We start from the raw sequence: 27,371 nt of genomic DNA on the forward strand, positions 1-27,371 counted from the left end.
CTTTGCCTTGTCTCATTTTATGGACCTGTTGTACATGAATATGTCTAACCTCCTTTTGAACGTGCTGATGCTGTCTGCTGCACCCAAAGTAGAGCATGCTACACTGATAGACCTCTTTGACAAGATCATTGATTTCCAGACAACTGAGTGCAGGAGACCTGGCCTGTGCAGCCTTAGGTGCAGCGTTTGATGCTGAGGTGAGAAGGAAGTTATTAGTGCAAGTGGGGAAGAGAATGACCGGCACAAGACCAGTACAGCAAGCATGGAGTTAAGGTGGAGATGGCAAAGAAGTGTTTCACGAAAGGGAGGTTGCTTGGGTCATTAGTGACCCCATTCATTGATGACCTTCACCAGAGAAGGAAGGGTGAGCGCATTAAATCTTCTCTTGACTCAAAGATGAAGAGCATCAGCAACACAGAGAGAAGAGCCACATAACCCTGAGGATGGGTGTCCCAGGGAAAGGATGAGGCTCCTACACAGAAAGCTCAGGCCATGCATGCAGTGAGTGACAGGGAGGATTTCTGCTGCAAATCTCAAAAGAGGAGGAGAAACATGGGAGCTTGGACTGATCTTGCCATGACTGCGAGTCACCAGAGCTGCGTCACCCTGAAAAAAAGACAAATACAACCCTTGGCTGCATCAAAGCCAATTTTTATTTATTTCCAATATTTTCAATCAATAGAGGAAAAGCAACTGTGTGCCAGGCTGAGGCGGGAGCTCTGACAGAGCTCTCTAAACAGCTTGTGCCTGAGGAGGATGAACAGAAACAAGAGCCACTTCAGAGAGGGACAGCAAAGACACAGTGGTACTGTCAGAGAGTGGAGCCTGAAGCAAGCAGGGTCTGGCCACCTGGCAAAATGACAGGACGCGAGATTTGCTTGTGGGCACACTGAGGAGGCAAATGCCAGGGCCAGAGAGGACAATCTTCATTAAGGGATCACGAAAGGAAGGAGTTTCAAACTGGTCCCGAGATACTTCATTGCTGGTGTCCTAGTGAGCTGGAGCCACACAGATGAGCACCCGTTTTCAGCTGGCAGCTGGTCTGTGTCTGGCAGCAGCTCAGTTATACTGGCGTTTCCTCCAATGAATGCGGTCCTGCACCCACGTGAGAGCAGCTTGGACTGGCTAGGGCACAGGAGAAGGCACCCCTGGGTGTCAGTGATGGGGTGGGGGGACAGCACGTGCTCCAGTCTCATGTGCTTGGGGCTCAGCGGGGATGTGGGCACTTAGGACCCCCTGTCTGCTGCAGCTGGCGGACCCTCGCCCACGAGGCCGGGTGAGGACAGCCTGCAGGGCCCCCCAGCCACACTCCGCTGGTCGCAGGCCAAAACCCCCCGCTGCGGCCCCCATGCTGTCCTGCTCGCTCCATTAGGGCCTGGGAGCAATCTGAGACTTCTGGGGCAAACACGAGTGCGAGTGTCCCGCTGGGGCTGTGCAGCAATCACATCGAGCCCAGGCAGAAACCCGAAGGTGTGATGCTCCGTCACAGAGATAACCGTGCCCCATGCTGGGCTGCCACCAGCCATCTCAGAAAAGGAACAAATGGACAGCCTTCAGAGGAATAGTCTTCATTTCCAACCACATCATTTCTGTCCTCTGGCATAAAGCACCCCCCCCCCCATCTTGTTAATGGCTTTTACATTTTGTCGGCGAAAAGGGGGAGGGAGGAGGGAAGAAAAGTGACTGGAGACCAGTTTCCCTTGAGAATGGAGGGAGTTCAGTGGCAGAGACGCGCTGCAGGGTCAGAAATAGGCTCTTGCTCCATTGCAGGTCTGCACTTTGAGCTGGGGGCTGCCCTCAGCCAGGAAGGGACGGGGGTCTCGGTGGCCACAGGTCCAGCTCTGGTGAGGTGGCAGCCCTGACCCGTCCATGGTCATCCCAGCCAAAGAAGTGCCCCTCTGGTTCAATCAGAGAAGGAGACCTGGGGACAGCAGCTCACCAAGCTCAAGGGGAGGTCGGAGAGAGGAGAAAGGGAAGCCACCAGCATCACGTCCTGCACCGTCACCCCCCAGCACACATGCGGGGTGTTGCAAGGGCCCGGTGCTGGGAACAGTCTGTGGACAGCCAGCCTCGAGGGTGACAGTCCTACCTCCTTCCTAGCAGTGTCACCTCCTGCATGACAGCGGCCTGCTGTTTCTTCCCATCTGGACCTGCTTCTACCAAGCAATGGGAGAAAAAGTTTGGAGAAAAAGCACATAGAAAGCAAGTGGGGAACGAATAGCAGCTGGTCTTTAAGGAGGGTTAAATTGGCTGAGGGGATGGAAATGAGTGTGACTTTAAGATTTCAGCCCTCAGAGGGTGGTTAGGCCCAGCCAGTGATGCACGCTCCAAAAAAGCCATTGGTGCTGGCCAGCTGGCCCAGGTGACAGCTGGCACGTCCTGGCTTTTCCAGAGACCATTTCGCCCCACTTGCAAGGAGATGCATGCCCCAGAGCTGGCGGGGACGGGAACACTTCACCCAGCCCTGGCAGCACAACCACTGCAGGGGGAAAACTCCACTTCTCCGCCTTTCCCCCTCACCCACAGCCAGGGCTGGCCAATGGACCAAGGAGGGGAGACGGACGCCAACATCGCAATTTCTGCTTCGAGACCTCCTCGCACGCCCGATGGATTACAGATGATGGAGGAGAGGGACGCCTTATACCAATTAATTCCCAAAGTGTAATTAACATCTGGGCCAGCTCCGAAGGATCCCCAGCTGCTAACGAAGCATGGCACTGCTTTAATTCCTGTGATGCCCCATCATCTTATTATTAAATCCAGGAATGGGTTCCATCACATTTTCCCTTAAAGGGAAAAAGGAAACAGGGAGAAATGGAGCAGGATTTGTCTCAATGAAATAAGATAGATTAGAGTTTGCGGATAAAGAAAGTAGGGGTGGAGGGGGAGGGGGGTGCAAAATGTGAAATTCCATATGTGTGGGTGCACGCGCATGGGTGTCCGTATATTCTCTTTCGCAATGACCTCCTTCTGCCCCATCCATCAGCCTCGGGTTGGCTTATTCTAACTAGCAGATTCTTTTCTTGTGTATAACAGGCCCATCAGACACAATCTGCATGCCAATTACTGGAGCAGACCCCCTGATACTGAAAAATGGAAATTAGCTGTCAAGCACCGGCATCAGCAGTCTGGGTTGGATTGCCTGCTCTCGCTCGCTCGCTCGCTCGCGCTGTGGCTCATATACATATGCACTCTGTTCTGCGTGCAGCCGCGGCAAGGGAGCCCCCGATGGAAAAAGTAATCTAGAATAATAATAAAAAAGAAATAGCATATTTTATTGTTATTCGCATCGGTTGCCAACATTTGGGGCACAATGCAAAATTCACCAGAGGGCAAGAGCCATTCGGAGAAGGGGAAAAAAAGAAGAAAAAAAAAAAAACAGAGTTGTGATAATTGCATTTTAGTGGTGGGTAGATCAAACGATGTAATGGAAGGACACGCAAAGGAAACGTTACTGTAAGGGCAAACCAAGCAGGCCAGCAGGCGCTTCCTGCCTAGAACGATCCTCCGACTTTCCCCCATCCTTTGTGGACATGCTCAGCCTCAGTAGGGGCACAGGGTGGGCGCAGGCACCCGGACCCTGCAGGGCAGCGGCTGCTGTGCCACCCCTACCTAAAAAAGTCATTCCTTCAAAAAGGGGGCTGGCAATGAGCTCACCGCAAAAAAACGACGGCCAGGCCATGCTCGAGTCAGCACTTTGCCCAAAAAAGTAGCAGGCTCATGGAGGCTCTTGGAGAGCTTTGAGAGGCACCAGCCAGAGAAGGGGAGCTGGAGAGGGTTATCGACAGGGCATATGGGTCATGTACAAACACTCCCAGACCCGGTGCCTTTGGAACTGGCATTGCCTCTTGGAGACCTTCATCCCTCTGCGCTTTCCTGAACTTCTCTGCACTTTGGTCCCTGCAAGAAATACAGCCAGTGGGGCCAGGTCGTTACCTGCTGGTTATGACTGGGCTCTTCCTGCCCGCAGGCTTTTGCTCTGGTTTTGCTCTGACCGGCTGGAGATGGTGGTGGGGAAACAAGAAAGGAGGCACGTGAAAATATCCCCACATTCCTGCTGTCTGGGCTTTAATCAGCTAAGCTCTTCCGAGCCAAATTTCCAGGTTTTGGAACTTTCTTTGCCCTTCTTAATCCACTCCGCACAACCGCACTAAGCCCCCTGTCCCTCAGAGCTAACCGTAATGCAAAATCGTCCTCAGGCTGCGTCACTCAGGACAGAGCAATGGAGAAGAGAGGTGTCCATGGCCCATCTGATTTCCTAGTAACGCTGAGAAAGGAGGCTGAATTTAACCACAGAGGAAAGGACCAAGGTGGGGAGAGAGGCAAAGGAAGGCTGGGGGACACAGGCAGGACGGGGAGATGCACCATCCTCTGCAGGGAAGGAGCGGAAAGGGCAGGGAGCAGGGCAGGGAGCTGCGGCTGGGGTGGTGGCTTAAACTACGGGGTCCTGGCAGCGTTTAAGGAGGAAGAGGAGGAGGAGGAAGGCTCCCTCCAGCCCCACCTTTGCGGATGAAGACGGTCCCGTCTCACCCGTGGCCTCCGCAGCATCCCTGTGCCCATCCGTTGCCCAGCCGGAGAGCCCGTGGGGCTGGAGCTGCCCCTCTCTGCAGCCCCTGCCCCAAGTCCCGCTGGCGGCTCTGCTCACGGGGGGTGGGCTGTAGCGCGGCGGTTTGACAAGCATCACTTAACCTGCCTCCCTGCTCCGTAATAACCTCATACATCAAGCGGGAGGAGACTGCAGAGCATGGCTAGAAGGGCTCTGTTTCTACATCCAATATCATTATCCCAAGTCCCCCGGCCCCTCTGCTTGATATGCAAACAGGCCGCGCATCCCCAGGGTGCCCGGGAGGAGAGGGCCCCGCACCGCGGACATTAGTTATAGCTGCGCGGGGCGGCTGTGCGTGGGCGCGCGGCCGAGGCGCGGGCCCAGCCTGACATCTAGCGGCACTGGGCAAAACGGGGCGCTCCAGCTGGCAGCGACTGGTCCGACTGGGAGCCCCGGCGAGCCCCACGGCAGCCGCCGCGGGCCGCAGCAGGCTGGGGGAGCAGGGTGCCGCGAGCGCAGACACCGCAGCCCCGGTCCCACCGGGAGCTCAGCCCAGCCAAACACGTGCATACCTTGGGGTGCTGCCTGCAGACATCCCCAATTTCCCAGCAAGGCCCTGGCTAGACTGCAGCTCTCCTCTACCCGCAGCTGTGGCTTGGTCTCCTCAGCGCTCCCAGAAGTTGGTGCACTCGCCTACTCTTCCTACACCTTGGCTTTCACTCCTTTCTTTTCACTTTCCCCCCTTCCCCTCTTTCCCTGCATCTCTCGGCAGCCCAGGGACCTCTTCCTTCCTTTCCCCTGCTGCGCTTTGAGATATTTTGTCTCAGGGCAATCCAAAAAGCCTTGCAACAGTGCTTGGTCTAAGCCCTCAGCCCAACACATTCCCAGAGGCAACCACTGCTTCTGTCCGCGTCCCTCTTCTTTCTCCCTTTTAGCTACCCAGATGAATGTGGTGCTTATCCCCATTTTCAGTGCCTGGCTCCTCCGTCTCAGGCCTATAAGGGGTATCCCATTCCTTACGCACTGGATTGCCAGGGCTACAACATCCCCTGTGGAGGCTGCAGCCACCTCCCCTTGCCCTGTCTGGGATACCTGCCTCTAACCTTCGCTTTCCCCTCTGGTCCCTGCGCACCGCCGTCCCCATTGCCCTGTGTATCACGAGAGAGACATGCTCCTTCAGAAAGACACGGCTGCTGCCCGCTGGGGTCCTCTGGGGGCCTCACTGCACGTGGCTCGGGTGCAAAATCAACCTGCGTCAGCAACGCAGCAATTCGGGACCCCCAGGGGTCACGACGGCCCCAGCAACCCACGGCCAGTGCTGAAAACTAGAGTCCTACAGATGTGCTGGGCCAGCAGAGGCTGGCAGCGGGAGCTCAAGCTCCGGCTTTGGGTCCGCCTTTCCCCAGGGACCAGCAGCAGGCTGGAGCGGAGCGGAGGGGAGGGAGCCTGGCTGGAAGGTGACGACAGCGGGAGAGAGGGTGGAGGCAGCCAGGGCTGGCAGAGGGTGTTCCGCGTGGAAGCAGCTCAGCTCCGTGCTGCCTATGCTGGGGCAAGGGAAGGAAGGATACGGCCCCGCTCTGACCTGCACTCAGATCCCTGTGCAGGAGTCGGCCGGGAATAAGCAGGACAGGCTGAATTCAGTGATTCAATCGCTTTATTCATCACCTCCGGTGGCGGAGCGGGGGCCAGCTCGCCCCTGGTACCAATCCTCTCCCCTTCACTCAGCAATGTTGCGGAAAGACTGGACAGCAGCGGTCACGGCGCCCCAGTCAACGGGTTTGCGGTACTCGCCCTTGGGCAGCAGGTACTGCCTGCCCCGGTAGTTGGGGTGCTCGTAGAAAACCCAGACGCCCTCGAGCACCCTGCAGGCATGGATTTCACGGATGTGCCACTCCTCCATGACGGAAGGGCAGTCTTCAGTGGCTTCAAACATCTGCCCGCCGAAGTCCCCCTTCTCAAATACCTGAATGTGGCCCTGGCCTCCACTTGGCTAGAAACAGAGAAGAGAGATTCACAGAGCGCTTGGGGGAGGCATCAACACATCCCTGCCTCTGACCTTCTCCAGCAGCGAAAGGGCCAGACTGGAGCAGAGCTGGGGCACAGCTGGTCTTCGATCAGATGCAGCCCCTGGCCCAAAGCACACCAGGACAGTGCTGAGCGGCTCACGTCGACCCCCAAGACACACAGCAGAGAGGCAGCCAGGGTGATTCTTGCCCAAGCACTGCTTCACGTGTAAAGAGGGAATAAAAGCATCACGCCCAAGCACAGCACTTTCAGCTCAAAACACCCCCTAACACACATTACGCAGCCAAGCCTGCAGATGCCGGGCTCTCCATCCCGGGCAGACTGCCTGTCCCGCTCTTGGCTTTAACCCTTTAGCTGCTCAGCATGAGCATCAGAAGGGGAGAGGCACCCCCTTCACTCCCCCCTCCTCCGGGCGATGAGGAGTTTAATGAGTTAGTGACCCCCGCTGGGTTGTATTACAGGCGAACACAGCACAGGTATTTTCCACTGTGATTTCAAGCGCCGAGTCGCCTGAAGGCACTGCAGCGGTTTTAATCTGCAGCTGCCTGGACATCGTCTTCCCCCGCCTCCCCCGTCTGCTGGAGCCCGCTCTCGTCGCCAGCCCCAGCCAAACTCCGCAGGGTCGTTCAGACCCACGTGCTGCTGCTGCTCCTCCTCAGGGCACTTTGACCCGCACCAGGACCAGGAGAACATGCAGCCTAAAGCCTCCGCGTTTCGTGCTGCTGGAGGAAGCTGTGCTGCCCTTGCACCTCCCATGCGCTCCCACTGCATCCTTTACGGCAGATCAGTGCTCTGAACTGGCTGCAAACTCTCCCTGCCCCAGGCCAATGGATTTACACCTAGCTCGGACCCAGAACAAGCTCAGCGTTAGACTTCCAGATGTAAAAGCAGGGTAAGGATCACAGCAGAACCACCTCCCAGCTGTTTCTGCTGTCAGATCCACTCCCTGTAATAGCAAACTGTGGCTGCGCTACACAACTCAGCAGCACGCAGATCCCTGCCAAAAAGAACCCACAGGAAAATAAAGAAAAAAAAACACAGCAGCATCAGTGCTCAGCATCGCAGCCTTCCCTTCACTGATCCCATCTCCTGCTGGTGGAAGAACAGGTCCTACTAGCAGCTGCAGCAGTGCTTCCCCGTTCTGGGTTAGGAGGGGGAGCAGCACGGTTCCTTCGTTGCAGTAGGAAGGCAGGCACTAACCCGTGCTCTCCTAATTCTGGGAGGCCCCAGTCTGCTCCAAGCATGCCCAAGGAGGGCTTCAGCTCTCCCTCCCACCCCTGCTCACTCCAGGCCTGCTCCTGGGGCAGTTCTCCTTGCGTTGATGCTGCCCCAGAGGCACTTGATGCTGCTCAGATTTGGTCCCTTGAGTCAGAACAGAGTCATGGCTTGCTAGAGGCAAACGAAGTGCCTCTCATTCCTGGGATTAATACCTGGTCTTGGCCAGGCCAAATGACACCAATCCCCAAAGGCAGCTCCACTCCCTGAAGAAGTCTGAACTGGGGGGGATGACATCTGTTCCAGCTGAGTCAGTGGGAAAAGCAGTCAAAGTGCTCTCATCTGTAGCAGAAAGTTCTTAAGTGATGGAGCCAGGGAGAGGGGAAATAGTTTCTCCTTTGGGATCTTTGCAGAGAGGGAAGAACCTGCACCCTCTCTCTGCCAGAGAGTAGGGACAACACAACCAGTGCCCCCAGTAATGCCAGAGCCACACTGAAACTGTGTGGTGGGAAGATGGGGTCCGGCTGGGAACTGGGCCACAGCAGACCACAGTGCATTGAGCTTGCATGGACACTACCCGGGAGTGTGCTATCTGACAGGCAGCAAGTCTGAGGAGAGCTGACTCCCAGAGCTACTCCCGAGAAATCCGCATCCCACTGTTACCAGCCCTGTATCTATTGTCAGAGTTGGATCAGAGAGCAGTAAACCAGGGGAAGGCGAGAGCAAACTTCAGAGCCACCTGCCCGGACAGTCAAGTTCCCGGGGAAACATGTAGGTAAAACTGTTCTGCTGTTCCTGTGGAGACTCACCTACAAAGCAGCCAAAGGGAGCTGCTTTTTCCCATTGCGAACAAGAGTGGAAGAGATTTGCTTTCCTCGCCTTTCCCAGAGCAGGACTTGCATCTCCACAGGACTGCGGGAACCACAGGTTATTGGTGGGAGTTATTGAGGTGCTGCCACAGCAGGGACTTCATGTGCACCCCCCTATAGCTGCCCTCTCCAAGGGAGCTTCCACAGGTCCCCAGGAAGAAGAGTGCCGCTCACAAGCACACTGGAACCCCTTAATGATAGGCATGTAAATTAAACTGCCCCTTGAGAACTGGTCACACTTACCATCTGGATGGTTTTGCACGAGCCAAGACGGTCGTTAAGGCCCATCCAGTGGTGGTAGTCAGGATATTCCCCGTGCGTCAGAACGTACATGTTCCCAGTAAAGTTAGGCCTCTCGTAAGCTACCCAGGTGCCCCCTTCCACCCGGATGGAGTTGCAGCGGCTCAGGTAGGTGTGAAAATCAGGGCAGTCACTGTCGCATTCATAGCAACGGCCTAGGAAATTCTTGTCTTCATAGAAGGTGACCTGCAACGCAAGCAGAGGAGGGAAAGCAGGGAGGTTCCTTATCCCGCTGTACAGAGAAAGGAGTGGGCATCCCACAGAGACAGCCATGAGCCCCATCAGCATCACTACTGGAAGAGCGTTACTCCAAAGCACGTGCTCTCAGCCAGTCCGTAACTCCTATTGCCTCAAACATGAAGAGGAATAGAAAAAAACTAACTTAATTTAGTCCCCAAATTTAGCTTTTCTGGGGATAGGGATATCTTGCCAAGCACTTAGAAGGACATTTACAGTTCTGCCCAAAGCACCAGGCTTCTTTGCTGATATTTCAGTTCCTCCCAGCCTGCCCAAGAGACCACAGGACTAGTCCTTGCAGTGAGAGCAGCTGCAGTGGATTCAAAGAAGTGCTGCAGGACAGGGCCCACTGTCACCAACACAAGATTCACACTCCAGGTTTAAACTTGTTTTACACAGGTGAACAGTTAGGTTATTCTCCTATTATCTAAACTAAAGTTTAAAAGCCAAATCATAATTAGAGATAAGATAAACAATTTCAAATATTAGTAACAGAGGCAAGGCCACGCAGCCTTCAAATCCAGCAGATATTAAGTACACAAAGTCCAAAGGACATCTTACATGCCATATTTAAGAACGTACACATTTGCTGGTCCAAGGTCTCATTTATTAATGGTAAGACTTCTATCCCTAAAGTCCTCCAAACTTCATTTTCAGAATCTTTTTCAGAACCCATATTCTAGCCCCATCATGGCTAGAAATATTTGAAAACAGAGCCCTCAAGAGACATCAAGAAGTCCTGAAGCCCCACAGTGGAGCAGGATCAACTGCATCCAAACTGACCCCGGCTGAAGATTCATCAGCCTGGCCCCTGCACTGTGCACTGCCACCAACTCCTTGCCGTTCCCAGACAGCTCTTTCAGCACTTCGCTGTCCCAACCCAAAACTCCCTTGGTGAAGTCCCTTTCTTCTTTGCAGCAAACACATAAAGTCTATTTTATTTCCTTTCTACATACTCTAGATCAATAGCTACTAAACCACAGCTAAGGGAGCCATAAATAGTTAACATAAATGGTTAACAGACTGTATTAAACTGTTTCATTTATACCGGCTGATTGAGTGTTTGCAGCTAGACCTTTACTGATAAGGGGTGGTGAGGTCTCTCTTTTCACGGGTCATGTTTTCTAGCCCTGCAATTGTTCTCCTTGTCCACCACTCTCTTTCTAGCCTATAGCTTTCTTTCTCAAAAGGCAATGCCAAAAACTGAACAACACGCTCCACCTAAGCTTTTAAAGTGCCAAGAAAAGCAAAAGGAGCATTACACATATCTTATGGATGGCACAGTTCTTTGTACATCCAAGGATGACATCTGCAGTTGGCTTGTTCTGTTTCGGTGCTTTGTTGTTGTTGCAAGTTTGTGCTGACACAAATTGCTGATCCATCATCACGCTTCCTTCTAAAGAGCTGCTTTACAGCCAGGCACCTGATTAAAAAGTGCTTCATTTAAGGCCATTTTTTTCCTGCCTGTTTCAAAATGATCTTGAGAGCTGGTGAGCAAATATATTCTCGTTGCCTGAAGTATCACCAACCCAGCCAGGCTTGGAGAGGTGATGTGCATGTTCTTCATTCCATCCTTGAGAGTCCTTCACAGAAGTATTGCCAAGTCCCATACCCAGGCCAATTTGTACAACCCCATTTTTAGATCCTTCCAAGCAATAATTGTTCATCAAGAGCTGTTCTTTGAAATAAGGGTTTGACTATATCCCTTGCTTGTCTGTCATACTGCGAAGTCAGGCAATGGCAAAAGCATTACTAACATGAAGTTTTGTCACACTTGCTGTTTCTTTCCTCTGCACAATTCTTGTGACTCTTTCCTAGAGGAAATTACATTGATTGACATGAAGCAGTCTCAACAGATCCCTCTCAGCTGCAACCAGTCACCAGCCTATCTTTTACTTTAACAGGAGCTTGTTTGATTACTTATTTCAGCATCTTCAAGAGCTTTACATCGACTTAATTGGCATGCAAGTCCCCAACTCCTTATTTGAAACACAGACAGCATGTGACCTTTTCCAGTCTTCTAGTACAGGATCTGCCCCACATACCTGCCCATTTTTTTAGTAGAATCTCTGGGATTGCCTCAGTCAACTCCCCCAACTGCTCTGGAGAGAACAGCTTTACTACCCATTAAAAAAAGAACAACCAACTCATTCTGTGTTTTTTTCATAGCTTTAGTATTAAGATATTTGATCACCTTTTGCTTCTAGCTAATTGTATTTCATTTATGTGCTTTGACTTCTTGCATTGGTTTAACATTGCTGCTGTTAAAAACACTGTTATCACAGTCTCAGTCTAGTAGCTAGACTCAAATCTAGGACAACCTGCTCACTATTTTTCCATCCACAGAGTTTTCCCAGAGCTAGCTGGGCAGTGTGTCCCCACCAGCCCGAGCAGGTATCTGGGAAGCTGGACTAATCATGCCAGAGGATTTACGTCCTTGGTTTTATGTTCCTTACTTTCAAGAGACTGATCTCTTATTATGAAGGAATGTGCACATACAAAGCAACTTGTCCTCATGCCTCTCCCTCCTGAGCAAGCTATTCCCATGTTCAGTGCAATGGAGAGTTGGTAGATCACTACCACCTTTCCCGCAAACAAACAAAGGTGGTAAAAGGTGCACACTAAAATCTCCAGCTCCTGTTTCCCCACCCTCCTTCCATTGGGGTACAGTTATCCATGCTGGTCAGCTTTTGCCAGCCATGATGCTGCTGTTAGTACAGATCCTGATTCTGAATCTTTTTCCCTAGTGCTATTGCCTAAAATAATCTGCCAGCATAAGCCAAGGCAACATTTGGAGCCCTCCTCACTATGCTTCAGCAGTTACTTGCTGTCAGTAATCCTCTTCTTGATACCAATGGTCAAGGAAGTCACTGCATCCCAGTAACACCCTCTGCAGAGCTGTATGCAAGGATGCCCCTCTTCATGGCTCAGCCGTTATCCTTCACTGGGACAGCTCAAGCTGTCACCCTCCTCAGCCTCATCCCCAGAGCTCTGCAGCCCCTTCCGATCTGCTGTCCCACTTGTGCCTGCACACAGTGAGTGTCCGGTACAACTGAGTAGCTGATGATGAACTCTGCCCAACTTCTGCAAGACCACAGGTCTGGTCTTCCCACAGACAGCGCATCACCCAGGCAGAGGGATGCCTCCTTCTGTCTCACAGGAGGATGATTAATAGCGGGAAGGGGACTGTTCTCTACCACCACTGGTCCTGGCCCCACACGAGTTGCCTTGATTTTGGTGACAGAACCAGCTCCTCCTGCAATGCCCTATCACAGCAACCGTGCTTCATCGGTTAAGTTGGCCTTTTATTTTGTAACTGAATAGGAAGATTCATTTGATGTTCCTTCCCACCCAGACTAACACAACTGAACTTCAGTTTGGCAAAGCCATCTGGTGTTTTTTGGGGGATACTTTCCCTATAAAGCCACATAGACACATAGAAATCTGAGAACACATTAAAGGTATGGCCAAAGAACAGTGACAAACTAAAATCACGGTTCTTTGTTTTATTCTTAGAGCATTTAGAGGAAGACTTAAAGAGATGGCTCCTGCCTACCCATTCTCCACCATAGCTCTTTGTACATACACCCTTAATCCGTTTCAGGTAGAAGAGATGTTCAGACTCAGTGCTTCTCAGCTTTCCTTCAATGATTCAGGCATAAACAGAGCAGACTGATGTTTTTCACCCACAGGATAATGACAGGTGAATTACAGATTTCAATTCCAGATTCAGCGGTTCGTTTCAGCCAAATCTTGCTCAGACACAAATCACCTTCCTTCAGTAAAGCCATCAAGCTGCTCTGCTTACAGCACTATTCTGTAATCGCTCACTGCCCAAACTCTGCTTTGGGGCTTACCTGGTTGATAGTAGATATGCCAAAGCAGATCTTTCTTACACAACCGCAAAATTCTTACTGCCTTGGCCACCTCATAACAGTTATCATCTTTCTTCCCAACATCACTCCTGTTACAAGGAAACTTGTAAGTGGTAACTGCACTGTGTGGTAGTGCCCTCTGCTTTCTAAGAAAACAGCATGGGGGGCAGTGACTCCCTTTCAGGGCAGATCACTTGCTTAAGTTGTGAGAAATACCATGTTTAATTCTCTTTGTCTTTTTCTTCTCTCCTCGAAACGTGTCAAGCAAGAGCATGGCATAGGGGACTGACCCCCAGCACCTTCTTTATGCAATGGTACAGCTCTTCCCACTTACGGTCTAACAGCTACTGGATTAGAAGGAAGCACTACACCATGTTCGGTTTCCAAAGACTGCTCAGAAATAGTCAGGTCGCTCTGAGCCAAGATCCCAGACGAAACATGCAGTGAAGCAGAGACTGAACCCAGATCTTCCATAACACAAGCCAGTGCCTACAAAGCCACTCTACCTCTGAGCTCTCTGACCACTTGGCTCTCACATTCTCCACAGGTTAAGAGGAATGTAATGCAAGAAAAAAACCCCTAATGCAATGGAAAAACATACACTTGTCCATAACATCTTAATAGTTGTTCAACACTTCACTGTAGAGACTGGTCACAAACCCAGAGTTCTCCCCCTTCTTTCCTAGCCATTTATCCCTGCTCCAGTCTCAACCCTGCAATAAGGCCTGTGTGAGCAACCAGCTCAGCTCTGCTAACTTCAAGATGGCTCTGACCCTCTCCAAGTCTAGGGCCAGCAGGTATCAAGATCACTGCACTAGAGCTGGATCCCCCTCCGATGCACCTCTCTCTAGCTAAAGTTCAGCTTTGTGATCTACTTCCTACTCCAGTTTAAACCATCTCTCACAATTCCCCCAAATCACAAGGTCATTTCTCATCCCTCTGGAAATGCTGTTGCCTTTGGTGCTATGGTCATAATTCAGAAATCTGCCTGTCACAGAGGCCACAGCGTAGCCCTTCACCCCACAGTGGAACAGGGTGGTGGCAGCTGCTGCTGTTGTTGGGACTCAGCTCCTCCCAGCAGAGCCTTCCACAAGACTATCCTGCAAATGCAGCTCGTCACGTTCGCAGCTGGCACAGCAGCTTCTGCTTTCAGTTTACAGAGCATCAAGTACTGGAGCATTTTAAAATATCCCCTCACCTGTCACTGGGTTCAACTCTATCCTCTTGCAATACTACATCTAAAGGAAACAGCCAAGATCTAGGAAAGGACTAGGGAGGGCTCAGCTTCAGCAAAACAACACTCCATATTGATTTCAGACACCTCCTATTGCCAACAGATTGATGAAGAGGGAAGCATTCATCAGAACCAAAGGCCTCCACGACTTTCCCCTGAAAAAAATCTGTATTCCTAATTCCTCCTACATCTCCTGTATTTGCAAGCAAGAACAAACACAGTATTTCTGCTCCTTCATTGAAAGGCTATCATGTACAGGCTGCAAAAAAAACTTACCTTGGGTCCAGCTCTGGACATTTTCCGTTCAAGCCAAACTCCCCAGTGCTGGAGGAATGTCAGAAGCTGTTACAAACAGCCAGGATCCGAGGCACCCTTTTTATAATGGGCTCTTTTTAAACCAGACAGCTGCTTTGTCATGAGAATAGGATCCAAAAATTGAGTCAGTGATTCTGAGGCTATAGCCGGTTTCTAGAAAAGCAAACAGGATTATGGAATAAAGGAAGGCTCCGCCGCCCTCTCTTTGTTACCATCTGCTGAGTCAGAACACCAAAACTCTGCCAAACACACTCAAAACACCCAGCCCCCTGCCAAGTCCTGGGGGATGGGGGGTGGCATTTTGGCTGCCTTCTTCCTTTTAAGCATGTTTTAAAAAGCTCTAAAAAGGCCCATCCCTGTTTGTAAGGAAGAGACTCAGTATTAATAGAGAATATTCCCGTGCAATGAAGGATGCAGCTAGGAAATGGTGAATACCTGCTTAGAGCAGATCTGAAGGCTTGCAAAGAACAACCTCTGCTTAGAGGCTCTGCTTCAAAAGCTCACAACAGAAACATCTGTGCAGCAAAGAGGCTGTGTATTTTCACAGCACTCCCTCAGCTGAGCTATATTGCTCCTAATGGTGGCTGACAGTCAGGAAAAAAAGCATTCCTGGTGTTCCCCCCCACACACTCGCAAGGTGAGTGATTTCAGACATGAAATAATAAAGAATGTGCCCAAATTTCTGACAGAATCTGCCAGTGTCACAAATTCAACTCAAAACTCCTACACCAATGCCTGCAGTTTAGGAGAGATCCTTCTTTTAGGCACGCTCCGGCCCACTGTGCAAGGAGGGGGAGGAACGCTGGCTTTTGTACATCCGTGCCCCCCCCAAAGCCATCACGAAAAAACACCTCTGCAGCTATTCACTGCCCCAACCCAAAGGCTTAGTGAAACAAAGGCAAATGAATCTGGCACAGCAGCGCCTGAAACACGCAGGCCTTATTTTAAACCTGTCAGGACAGCCAATCTCGCAACAACAACTCCGTACGCTGTTGCAATTCTACTGACTGCAGCTTCCTACAGCATTTAGATATGACCAGAGACAGAAAGCAGCTCAGCAGCATCTCATTTCCTTCCAGTTCTAGGTGTCTTGAACAACCAACACTGTTGCTCAAAGCTCTTACTGCTAGAGGGCTGTGCGACCGCTCACATTTATTGAAATGCAATAAATTTCAATAATAAATTATTGAAATTTATTGAAATTAGGAGGATCACAGAGTCCAGCCAGGACCTAACTCCTATTGAAAGACAACCCAGCAAGTTCAGTAGGACATTTCCAAGCTCCACTGCGGTCACTTTGCATGTCACTCCTTTAAAAGTTGGTTAAACATATCAAAGTCAGTCTCTTGAATCCTAACTTACACCTATGGCAGTGGGTCAGCCCAGGAAGAAATTGCCATCTCCTCTAAATGTTTGAGACACTTTCCAAGCCAACAGGATGTACTATCAGTAGTACACGCAGTTTTCACATCAGTGAAATCGGTACAACTGTTATATTCATTAAAAAGCACTAAAACAGAAAGCTTTGCATTTCATTAATGAAAACTAGGTGGTTTCAACAGCACTGCAAGCTACAAGCGAAAGCCCAGATCTATGGAAAAAAAGTACCATCACCACAGAAAGCATGCAAACATTATCAAGCAGCATCTGCAACTGGAGCTGGGCAACTACTGCACCATGCCATACACAAACAGCAATGCCAGCATATGGATAAAATGTAAATACTTAAATATAAAATTCGCCTAGTCTTGCCTAATGCTTTAGGATTAAATCATACAATTTTATACAGTATTAAAAACGCAGGTGGAACTACAACTAACATTGGTCCCAGAGAATGAACGGTACAGTGAAATGAAATATATAATTTTTTATATAAATATATACATACACTTATGAAGTATATAATTTTATGCAATTTGTATTTTCCTGTGACTCTCAGTTTGAATAGGTCTTCACAAGTCACATGCAGTTGCTGTGTTCAGTCATCCATGCAATGCCATTGCTTTTTTTGCCTTCCTAATTTAGGTGCTTTGCAATGAGCATGCGTCTCCAAGACAGGTACTACTAGCACAAAACGAGAATGAGATTCACATTCTTTACAAGGAATGTTAATTATTTAAAGATAGGAAACACTGTTTATATCAAAGCGCGGTGCTAGGGCACCCTTCAAAACCTTCAGCTCCACTGCTGTTAAGGAATTAGCACTTTTCTCTCAGCTGACAGGCTCACATTTCATTAAAGCAATAAAGATGCTTGGACCCTTTAACATCCAGAGTAAAGGTAAAACCCTTTCCCTAGAACACATGCCAGACTTATCTGAGAACTTTGTTTTATTGACATTTGTCAAAACAAAGCAAACTTATCAGAAAGGTAATGCCACAAAATCTAAGTGCCATCTTCATATTTTAAAAAAATCTACTGAATAAAAAATTCATAAAAAAATCAAACATTTGTTTTTCACATTTATAAAAACAGTGCAGCTGTCTTGTACCGTAGAGCTGCAAGTGACAGCCAGGACCCTACGTCCAGCTTTACACCAGGCAGAGCTCCTTTGCTGGACACGTGCACACCAAGGACACTGACCGCGACTGCCTCCCAATTACAGGATCAGCAACGCGGGGCAGGCATCATCATCCTCTAGTAACATGCACTTTCTCAGTTATCAAGAGAATAGTTATAGCACATTCCTGGGAAAGCAAAAGTGATTAAAATTCCTAAACCAGCCAATAGTCCAATCCATGCTGAGGGTGGGCATCAGATCCACATCAAGGGTATTCAGCTAGGATGGCCACGAAGTGTTAACGAGAACTGTTTTCAGGATATCACTGTGTTTCCAGAACTCTGTAACAAAGCAGAGGAGCAAGTTTTACTCGCACCGACAAAGTCAATAACTAGCTAAGACTATAATTCAAAACCTGTAATTCTAAGACTAAAGAAAAAAAGCTTTCTAATAGTTTGAAACATGTAATGGCAGAACAGTATGATAAGGGCTTAGCCCTGGTTCCTAAACTATTTCTTCTTGGGAAGAGAGAGAAAGACTACATATTAAGAATTATGTGAAGCCTCACTTAATTCTCTTCTTAAGCAAAGAGAGACAGGTAGGTACGGACATTAATACCCAGCTTCTTCAAAAGCACAGCTGATCAAATAAGAGTTGATGTCAGATTATATACAATATGCCTGCATTCACATACAGATGTCCCCAACAAATCAAACAGCACACATGCAGAGAACAGAGAAGCTGGAGTACACAGAGAACAGATTTAAGAGAAGGCTTTGACTCCAAAATATGAACTAAAACCAAACGCAAGGCTCTTGGGAAGATGACCACTGAACAGCTTCAGACTTCCTTCTCTGCATAGGCTGGGCACACAAACATGGGACCATTCTAGATGTAAAACAAACAAGAGAAACAGGCCCCCTACTCACCCTTCCTTTCCTTTTGTAGTACAGCAACATGATGCTATCCTGCTGCCTGCTTGGAGCCTACTGCAGGAGGGACGAGGCTATCCAGCTGCTGACGATTCCCTGTTTGCACCAGCCATTCGTAGAATTTGTTTTCCACCAGCATCTGGAACTGTTTCCTCTGATGCCTGAAACCCAGCAGAATATCAGCAGGGAAGCATGCAAAGGTCACATTTATCAAAAGAGCATTACACTTCTAAACCTCTTTCCTTGACTACAAAACAAGCCTGCATATGTATCAGCTAAATAGCCGGGCTTTGTTCATGAACTGCCTGTACCAGGAAGAGAAGGTTTTTACCAAGCGAACGTGACGATAATTGTCCCAAAAGGCAGAGCCTGCTGGAGGCAGAAAAGTCATGCAAACTTCCCTGCTCCACTACTACAGGAATCCTGCTCCATAGAACTTCCTTTGCTTTACTTGTAGAACACAGACTGTAACTGTCCCAAAGGGGGGAAAAAAAAAAAAAGACAACTAGTAACTAGTGTTCAAGCACTGAAGACGTGAAATTCTGTTCTGGCAGCATCAGTAAGAGAGAGGATGAAGATTAGGAAATGAATGTGCATGTAAGCGACACTCCTCAAATAATTCTCACTATTGATAATTAATATTTCCCTAGTAAGACTATCAATAACAGGTTAGACCATCTGGCTGAGTCTTTCTGACACTGGTCAGATGACCAAATAAGAGCAAAGCAAGCTCACGGCAGTGTTTCTCTAGAACAGCATCCCAGCTGTCACTGGGTTCAGCTCCAGCGTTTCTCAAGCCAAAGGTGGCATAAGTGTTTAATAGCTCCTCATGAACTTTCTTTGACTTTACACAATTCCTTTCTGAACTCATGCAAAACACAAACATTTTCAATATCCTGTGGAGATTTTATATGTTGAAGTATCTGTTTGCTCTGCACACATTCCTTATTTGATTTGATGCTCCCATTCTGTACTGGAAAAAGCAGCACACCATCCCTACTCATTTTTGTGCCACCCAGTTTCAGGGGGGCCCGACATACCCACACACTTTTTTCACATTAAAGACTCCAAGTCTATTTAATCAGTGTTTACACGGGAGCTATTCTATGCTTTGATAATCCTCGCCGCTTTCTTGAAATCTGCTTCTAAAATAACCCTTCTGTGACGGAGGGGAGAGGGGAAGAACTGCACAGAACACTCAGGACAGTGCACCCGTTCTTGCAGCAGCATTACAGCGTTCTTTATTTTGTTTTTAACTCCTTTTCCTGATCACCCCTAAAACCCAGTTTGCTTTTCTGACCACTGAAGTGCTGATGTGTTCATAGCATTATCTGTTTCAAGGGTACAATCTCTTTTCCACATGGTAACAGCTAGTTCAGAGGCATGTGAAAATAAAATTGTTTCCCTCAATCCCTACATGCATCACTCTACATTTATCTACCTTGAATTTCATCTGTCATTTTACTGCTTGATCTCAATACCAGGAGGCATCTGTAATTCTGCCCAATCAGCTTTCATTTTTAATACCTAAATAACTTAGCAGTGCCAGTGAACTTTGTCATTCCTTTTCATCTATTTTTCAGATCCTTTACAAATACAGAAAACAGCACAGGTCCCAGCACAGGTCCCAGCACAGATCCCCTTGTCCAGTGGCGATGTTAGAAACTGTAAGAGATTTGGGTCTCCCAAAAGCCTTTCAGAAATCCCAAAAGATTATATGTACCACTGGATTAGCCTTCCATATTTATCTGCTGATTTCAGTGAGGCATGACTTCCCTTTACAAAAGGCAGGTTGACTTTTCCGTGGTATATCACGCCTCCTTGGGATCAGTAATTATATTTTCTATTGGCCTTTGATCATTAGCATGGTATAGACACCAGATTTGCAAGCCTGCATCCTCATCATCCCCAGATTCCTCCGTAAAGGCTGGAAAGTAAGAAATGCAGTGCTAGCTCTCAAGTACCAATGCAATTTAAGGAAGAGATTACAAACTACAGTTAAATGGTTATTTTACTCTCAAGTTCTTTTGGAACGTTTTGGTAAATAACACTTGCTCTGGTTTATTGTGTCAATTTATTCTTGTACTGTCACTTTGATTAGAGACATTCACTGACGCATCCCCCAGAAAGAAGGGTCCTAGGATGGGAACTACCCTAAATTCCTCCCTAGTGAATGTGAACACAAAGACAGTCACTTGTTTCTTCTCCAACGGTTTTATCTTCTCCAAGTGCTTATTATATACTTTGATATTATACTGACCCTGAAAAACTTTGTCTGATGGGTTTGGAAAAAGAATAAACAGGATTTTATGCTTCTGCAAGTTGTTCCTCAAGCTCTCTTACTGGTCCTGCCTTACAGTGTTTTTCACATTTAGCCTGGCAGGGTTTACATTCATTTTTCCTTGCCTTCCTCATTCAGATAAAATCAACTTCAATTCAACTAAATTTCAACAAGAAAGATGTCTTCTTATTTCTAACAGTCTCTTTCACCTCACTGGTCAAGCACGGCAGTTTTTTTCTTTCTAGGAGTCTTCCCAAAGCACTTGTTCTCTTTAAACAGGTGGTACTATGTTTGCTCTAAGCTTCCTAGTTGTCTCTCTAGTAGCCTGCAAGGGGAGGCTAAAATATTTTTGTTTTATTGTCAGCTGTCCAGTTTCTTTTCAGCAAGCTTCTACACTTTACGTAGTTTCTCCCCTTTTACGAAATAAACCACTCCATCATCAAGCGCTCGGCTCCTGTGACTGCTGGAAAGGATGTTAAATCTAAGCACATCATCACTATTACCAAACATTAACAGCAAGTTTTTGACAGGGGAAACACCTTTGCAAAACTCTGAGGTGAGAAGCAGCAGTCCTGGCATGGAGGACAACGGCTGGAGAAGCAAGAAGCACCTTAAATGAGGCTGATGGACGAGGCAGACAATTCTAGTACGAGGGCTGAATGTACAACTTTCCTCTCTGCTGCCCTTCAGGACTCAAGGACTGAGAGTTTTGAAGGTGTTTACACCTCTACCACCACCACTACTGGATCACTACTGCTCAGCTCCATCTATGTGGAAATCCTGCCCCAGAACCCTTTCTTTCTTACGGTTGAGCACTTTTTCAAACAGAGGGCTCCTCCACTCTTAGCACAGAGGCACCCGGAGTTCTGAAAGGAATATGGGAAGCTGAGGGATCTACTCCAAAACAAGGACAGACTAAATGGACTAGAACTCCTCAGCTTGATATGATGGGAGTGCTGACAATTTGACCCAACAGCAGTTTCTCATCTTCTGTGTGTCCCACAAGAGAAACTCCTCTGAGACCACTGCTGATCAGCACCCAGTTGCACACCCGTTACAAGTCATCAACTGAGCACAGAACAAGAAAAACATACGCACAGCTCACGTAACGCTTAAGGAACACAACCTGTTTTCATCTCTTCAGACCTTTAAAATTGAATATTTGGGTTTCTATCTCCATTCTGTATTTGCGAAGGAGGCCAGGTACTTTAGAGTGCTGCATCAAAATGGTTCACAAAAGATAAAAGCAGCTAAATCTGAAGTGGTCAGTAGCTGGAGATTTGTAGTCTAGCTGGCCTCAGAAGAAAACATGTCAAAAAAAAAAAGGCAAGGTGAACTTTTTCAGAACTCTGCATAGGTGCTGAGAAGGCAGACAGATGTATATCAGACACAAGATGAGCTAGGATAGGCCTAGTTGGTACACTGAAAACTGGACAGAAGATTCAATGTGATCTGATGAAGAGGACTTTAAAAGCTACGGTCCATAAGGTGATCTGCTATAACAGTCCACACACACCTTCTTAGCTCACCTGAACAACGCATGGAACAGTAATTTAAAGCTTCAATCTGAACGTAAAGGTTGGGCTAAGAAAGATCACTGGTCAGCTGCTGGACAATAATTTGTTGAGCTGTTGTTCAGAGTACAGGCCCAGATCTTACCCACGTCAGCATGCTACGCTGCAAGCAGACCGCAGATGGCAAAGAGAGAGCACCCAACGTGAGATAAGTTGCAAGCTCTCGCTACCAGAATGGATTCCTCACCTCAGGCCCCAGCAGTATACGCACCTGCTTTTTCTTGTGTTTTGCAATTCAGAAAATAAAATCATGACAAAGCCCTTCCTTCAGAGTTACAGTTCTGAATATTATTACTCTCACTATTATAATACCAAAGATCAGGATATCAGGATTACTAATTCCCAGTATTCTAGAAATGGCATGCAAGACGTAGCTCTCACAAAGCAGCCCGTTTCTAAAGCACTTCTGTTGAACCACATCAAACGAAGCTTCTGTTTGCAGGGCTGAGCCGAGCTTCAACACAACTCATGCATTCTACTCCTGCCAGGATGCAACACTCACTTGGTCAGGCCTGCCTCCTTCACAGTTTTCTGCCAGATCTGTACCTTCTGCTCTCGCTGACTCAGTGCCTTCTGGTACGCGTGGGGAAGTCCCCCCGGCGTCTCCGTTGTGTCTCCTTCCATCTCGAAAGGAATTACAAAGGTGTAGAACTCCGAGGGCGGCAGGAGGCGGAAGACACTTGTGTCACTGCTCTCTTTGCACACCAGCATGGGACTGTCCCAGTAGTTCGGCAGAGTGGCCAGGCCCACCTGAGCCATGTGGTCTTCAAGCATCGGATAATGGGTGTGGAAAGGAGCAAAGCTGACTGCTTGGTTACCCGAGAGGATAAGAGGCTGGGTAGGTGTGAGAATGTAAAAAGTACAGCCAGTGGTGGAAGAGAGAGACAAACGATGGCAAACATCAATGACCTTGACATTGTCACAGCTGTGGACATGAATAGATGTCTGCACAGGGCCGAGGACAAAAGTGCTATTCCGGCACTTCTCAATGGTCACAGATCTGTAAAAAAGCAAGAAAAGACACAGTGAGCCAGAAAGGCCGAAACCGGGACTCTTCTAATCAGTTAAGACATCTCACTGCAACTCAGCACGTAAACAGACCTTCTAAATGACATTTGGCTTTGCCTCAGGAGAACAAAAACTCACCGAAGAGGAGAGAGGAGATAAATGAAAGACTCACTGCAGCGATGAATTCTTACATGAGCCCCCACCAAGGTGTCTGAGCTCTTGGCCAACGTCTGTTTGTACACCTGGCTCATTACCACCATGGGGAACACCTCAGGGACGACACGAGTATTGCAGGCAATTTTCGCTCTTCTGGTTGTTCCTTCAACTGCAAAATAAGTTAAACAAGACACTTGAAAAGAATACGATGGCTCACTATCCACATCACTTAGCAACCACACAAGAAAAGAATCAGCCCAAAACTTCATGGACCGTACTGACCGACTGTGTCGCTTCACGCACCAGTCACACCGCCACTAACATCTCCTGGGCAGGAAGGCAGTACGCAGCAGTCAGTAGCTCTAAAAGTCATGGCACATCCCAATCAAAAACCCTTCAAAATTATTCATAAGAGGCCAGAGCCTCCCAGAAACTACCAGATGGACAGACCTGGTCTAGGCATCTCAATTTCCAGAGTCTGTTCCTGAACACAAGGATCTTTCTGCCAGACAAAGACTTAGGGCAAGTTTTTAGCGCTACATTGCAAGTACAGACCACACATTTTAAGACATCCTAAACCAATGAAATGTTCCCTCTACAGCACAATCCTTGAGCAACTTCGCTGTCCCATCTAACACACTGCCACTCTTACTAGTGTACAGTCAAAGTAAACAAAACATTAATCTTAACTTTTTCCTCTAAGGTGAAAGGTGCCTGGCTCCACTGCAATGTCTTTGGGGACATGGGACTATGAGTCCATTCAAAGAGATCTAGATCAGTTCTCAGCTTTGCCACAAACACCCAAGCATCCACAGACAAATCACGTTCTATCCTCTGCATCCAGTTGTACCTGAAAAATGAGGATAGTAATACCAATCTCCCCCAGAAGGGCAACTGAAAATAAAATCACAGACATTCGCTCATAAAAGCGATCAAAGAACCAGAAAGATGCAAACAGATGTCATACAGCACCTTCTAGTCCCTTCCAGACTTGCCCCTAAGCTGTCGCCTTCCCCACCTCCACTGTCAGCAGGAGGAAAAAGAGGTAAATTCACACTCCCCTGCCAGATCCCTGCTCAGGGCAAGGAGCTGAGGCTGAGAAGTTACTTCTGGAAGCAAAGGCGAGGCCTGTAGATACCTTGCTGGGCCCAGGCAAGCTTCTTCCCAGACTTGAGGCACGCAGTCATTCCAAAGGGGTTTGTTGTCAGGCAAGACCGTATCCAACTCTCTAGCTTGGTGAAAGAGAAGGCTTTGGAGATCTTCGAGTAGCCATTTTTCCCATGAAAGGGCTGCCAGAGGGCAAGCTCGTGCAGAGGATGGACAGTCCTAGATTTGTTCACAGTCCCTTCAATAAGAAAGCTGAGGGCACGAACAGCTTCGTGGGAGACCAAACTACTGTGAGCAGAATGGGAGGAGGCAGTGAGCTGGTCTGGCTCCAGCAGCAGTTCCAGCATATCCGAGAGGTGGCTCTGCACGAAGGCTTGGTGGTCCTGATCATTCCAGTTCTTAGTAGGCAGAAAAACAAACGAGAACAAGGTGAGTTCTCACAAAGCTGAAAAGCTTCATCAACATTATTCAAGACATCCTTGCTTACACTAGAATCACAGCAGTTTTAAAAGAAGGAACGCAAGTGAAATGGGGCGTTCTCTCCTTCTCCCCACTGCTTCGGCTGGTCTGCTCTTCCAAGACGTATGAGGAAAATGGACCCATCGAGCAACCCCCAAACCCAGAAAACTGTTTTATTCCAATTCCAGGTACCAAACGTTTCACTCTAATGAGCCGAAATAGGAAACAGATTCCCCTACAATCCTTCCCACACAATTTCAGCCAGACAGTGCTGGCAAGCGAAGGTAGGAAACAAATCAATAGCTGACAGTCAAGGTCTTGCAACGCTCTGTTGGAAGCTCACTGCATCTGTTACAGACCTTCAGATATGACTAAGTACCTTCTTCAGAGAAGTTGCAGGGAAAAAGAGGGCCATTTCTTCACAGGTGAGTGGATCAATAAACTAAATAACCTCTGAAAGAATCATTAGCTCAAATTCTAAAAGGCTTCATACCAAAAAAGAGTGGGAGACTGGAATTATGGCAGACATCAAAAAAGGCAACTTTTGCTGGCCTGTTAACTGCAGAACAAGTAACACACAGCTACGATTATACATTCTCCTCACCCACCGTTAAAGGCTGCAGTTAAAAGGCAGCAACAAGCAGTGCTGGACAGTGTCTTGTCCACAGGCTGACAGGGACCAGCTCACACCAAATAAGCCTCACCAGACCATTTCAAAGGAGCTGATTTTTTGCAGTGCTCCTATCAGGTATCACTGAAACTAGATGCATCTCTTCCTATCTCACAAGAAAAAGTAACACCAGTGGAGACAGTCCCCCATTCGTCACGATCAAAACATCCGGGATGGCTACAATGGCAGCCAAGATGCATCTACTTTCTGTTCATGTAACGGTTAAACTTGAACCAAAAGAAAGCACCAACTTTTAAATGTTGTTGGATGCCACCCCAGAATCACGCAGCTCACAGCTTTATATCAGTTATTGTCATCTCTTTTTTTCCCACTTGTTAAGTCCTTTAGTTTAAAGTTACAAGTTCCTCCTTTTAATCATTTCAGCTTGTCCCAAACTACAGGTCACTGGGTCATATAGCTCCTAACGTCACAGTCAGGACAGAAATCTGCTGAGGTTTGCACCCGGCCTTTATAATGTTGTTGACAATTTGTAATTAATTCTCAAATACAGAGCAGACCATGAGCTGCAGCCAATATATCCGGCTTACCTATTTAGAAATACTTGATGTGGGACATTATTATCTTCACATGATTTACCTACAGCTGACTAGCCAGGTCACCTCTCTGAAATACAACTTAATATAGTTTTCCTAAACACCGCTTTAGGATCCTAATATTTTAACACGGATCATGGGAAAGCAGCCTCCAATAAAAGAAAAGCTTCCTGTTTGGCTACACCCCTCTAACAGAAAAAACAAAAAAGCTGTTGCTGTTTAGAAGGAGAATTAGGAAGATTCAGAGAAAACTTTCAGTTAGTTCCAGATCACAGGAAATTTCTGCGGACAAGTTTCACTGTCTCATAAGTTAAAGCTATAGGGAACATACCAATTTCCTCTCATTTACTGTTTAGTGAAATAGCTCAAATTTGACGGTAACTTAGGCTTTGTAGGAACACTACAGGCAGGGTACACTCTCCCAGCAGCAAAACAGATACTCTTCAGCCTGCCTCCAGGGGAGGCAGCTGCAACGTCAGGAGACCCCGACGCCCCCAAATACCTTATTCTGACTGGCAGCTTTCCCAGTCAGGTTGGGAGACTTGGTCCTGGGGCTGGGCCACTCTTCGCCAATCAGGGACGTTCTCAGAGAAACTTTGTTCAACTGCTGGATGTACAAAAACAGCAGGAACTGCAGGGTGTCTACTGACAACTAGCCGAGGAGGGAAAAAAAAAAACAGAGGTTAAGACGCGCTGCCGTCACCCACGACCGCCCGGCCCGGGGAGGGGGCCCCTGCCTTGCTGCGCTCCCGCTCCAGCTCGTCGGCGCTGCCGCAGGCCGCCTCCGCCTCGGCCCACTCGAGGCGGCGCGGCGGGTCGCGCCGGGCCAGGCTGTCGAAGAGCTCGAAGTAGAGCCAGGCCAGGCCGCGGCCCAGCTGCAGCTTCCCGCAGGCGATGTGGCGCCAGCGCGGCCAGGCCAGGCGCGGGAAGCAGCCCTCGGCGGCCCGCGCCCGCGCGTACGCCGCCATCTTGCGCAGGTAGTGGCGGCCCAGCTTGGCGGGCGGAGGAGCCCGCAGGGCCCCCACCAGGAACGGCTCCGTCTTCACCCACAGCGACACCGGGCCCGCCGCCTCCATGGCGGCCGCCCCGGCGAGGCGAGGCGAGGCGAGGCGCCGCGCAGAGCGCCGCCGCCGCGCCCGCCAACGAGATGGTACCCTCCGTCACGCCTGGAGGACTCCGGGCGGCGCTCCGCCTCCGCCCCGCCCTTTCCTCGAGGAGCCGGCTGCGATTGGCGAGCCGAGCGGGCGCGGAGGCGGGACGAACGCCGCGACTCCTGATTGGCTACCGCCCGCCGCCGGCCTCACCCTGGGCTTGGCGGCTTCCGCTGCGCCGTCGCTCTCCCCTCCTGGAGCTGCGATAGGGCAGGAGCGGCGTGACGCTGCGAGCCGCGATTGGGCCGGCCGGCTCGGCGCTGATGTCGTGGCAGGCGATTGGCCGGCGGCGCCGAGCCGGTGGTGAAGTGTGCGCACCCGATAGGCCGGCGGCGCGCGGGGTTGGGGCGCTGTGCCGCGCTC

The 27,371-nt window shown here is 49.0% G+C and overlaps 2 protein-coding genes across 5 annotated transcripts; both read right to left on the minus strand.

The window, feature by feature from the left end:
* Positions 1 to 6,182: 6,182 nt before the first annotated feature.
* On the minus strand, positions 6,183 to 14,915 carry CRYGS (crystallin gamma S). 3 transcript variants are annotated; one of them, XM_013953818.2, is made up of 3 exons: positions 14,578 to 14,915; positions 8,899 to 9,141; positions 6,183 to 6,536 (listed from the first exon to the last, which is right to left on the minus strand). In XM_013953818.2, the coding sequence occupies exons 1-3, from the start codon at positions 14,596 to 14,598 to the stop codon at positions 6,264 to 6,266; spliced, it is 537 nt and encodes a 178-aa protein (XP_013809272.1). In that variant the 5' UTR covers positions 14,599 to 14,915; the 3' UTR covers positions 6,183 to 6,263. The 3 variants fall into 3 exon arrangements, with proteins under 3 accessions (XP_013809272.1, XP_067158168.1, XP_067158169.1); XM_067302068.1 differs by lacking the exon at positions 14,578 to 14,915 and adding an exon at positions 8,596 to 8,698 and having other exon boundaries at positions 6,408 to 6,536; positions 8,899 to 12,736; XM_067302067.1 differs by lacking the exon at positions 14,578 to 14,915 and having other exon boundaries at positions 8,899 to 12,736.
* Positions 14,916 to 16,928: 2,013 nt separating this feature from the next.
* Positions 16,929 to 27,040, minus strand: TBCCD1 (TBCC domain containing 1). 2 transcript variants are annotated; one of them, XM_067302069.1, is made up of 7 exons: positions 26,595 to 27,037; positions 26,360 to 26,509; positions 24,206 to 24,572; positions 23,050 to 23,236; positions 22,406 to 22,903; positions 18,046 to 18,209; positions 16,929 to 17,457 (listed from the first exon to the last, which is right to left on the minus strand). In XM_067302069.1, the coding sequence occupies exons 1-6, from the start codon at positions 26,931 to 26,933 to the stop codon at positions 18,080 to 18,082; spliced, it is 1,671 nt and encodes a 556-aa protein (XP_067158170.1). In that variant the 5' UTR covers positions 26,934 to 27,037; the 3' UTR covers positions 16,929 to 17,457; positions 18,046 to 18,079. The 2 variants fall into 2 exon arrangements, with proteins under 2 accessions (XP_067158170.1, XP_067158171.1); XM_067302070.1 differs by lacking the exon at positions 16,929 to 17,457 and having other exon boundaries at positions 18,052 to 18,209; positions 22,450 to 22,903; positions 26,595 to 27,040.
* Between the last annotated feature and the right edge of the window lie 331 nt (positions 27,041 to 27,371).

This window comes from Apteryx mantelli, chromosome 9 (assembly GCF_036417845.1).
Source record: "Apteryx mantelli isolate bAptMan1 chromosome 9, bAptMan1.hap1, whole genome shotgun sequence".
In the NCBI taxonomy this organism is placed as follows: domain Eukaryota; kingdom Metazoa; phylum Chordata; class Aves; order Apterygiformes; family Apterygidae; genus Apteryx; species Apteryx mantelli.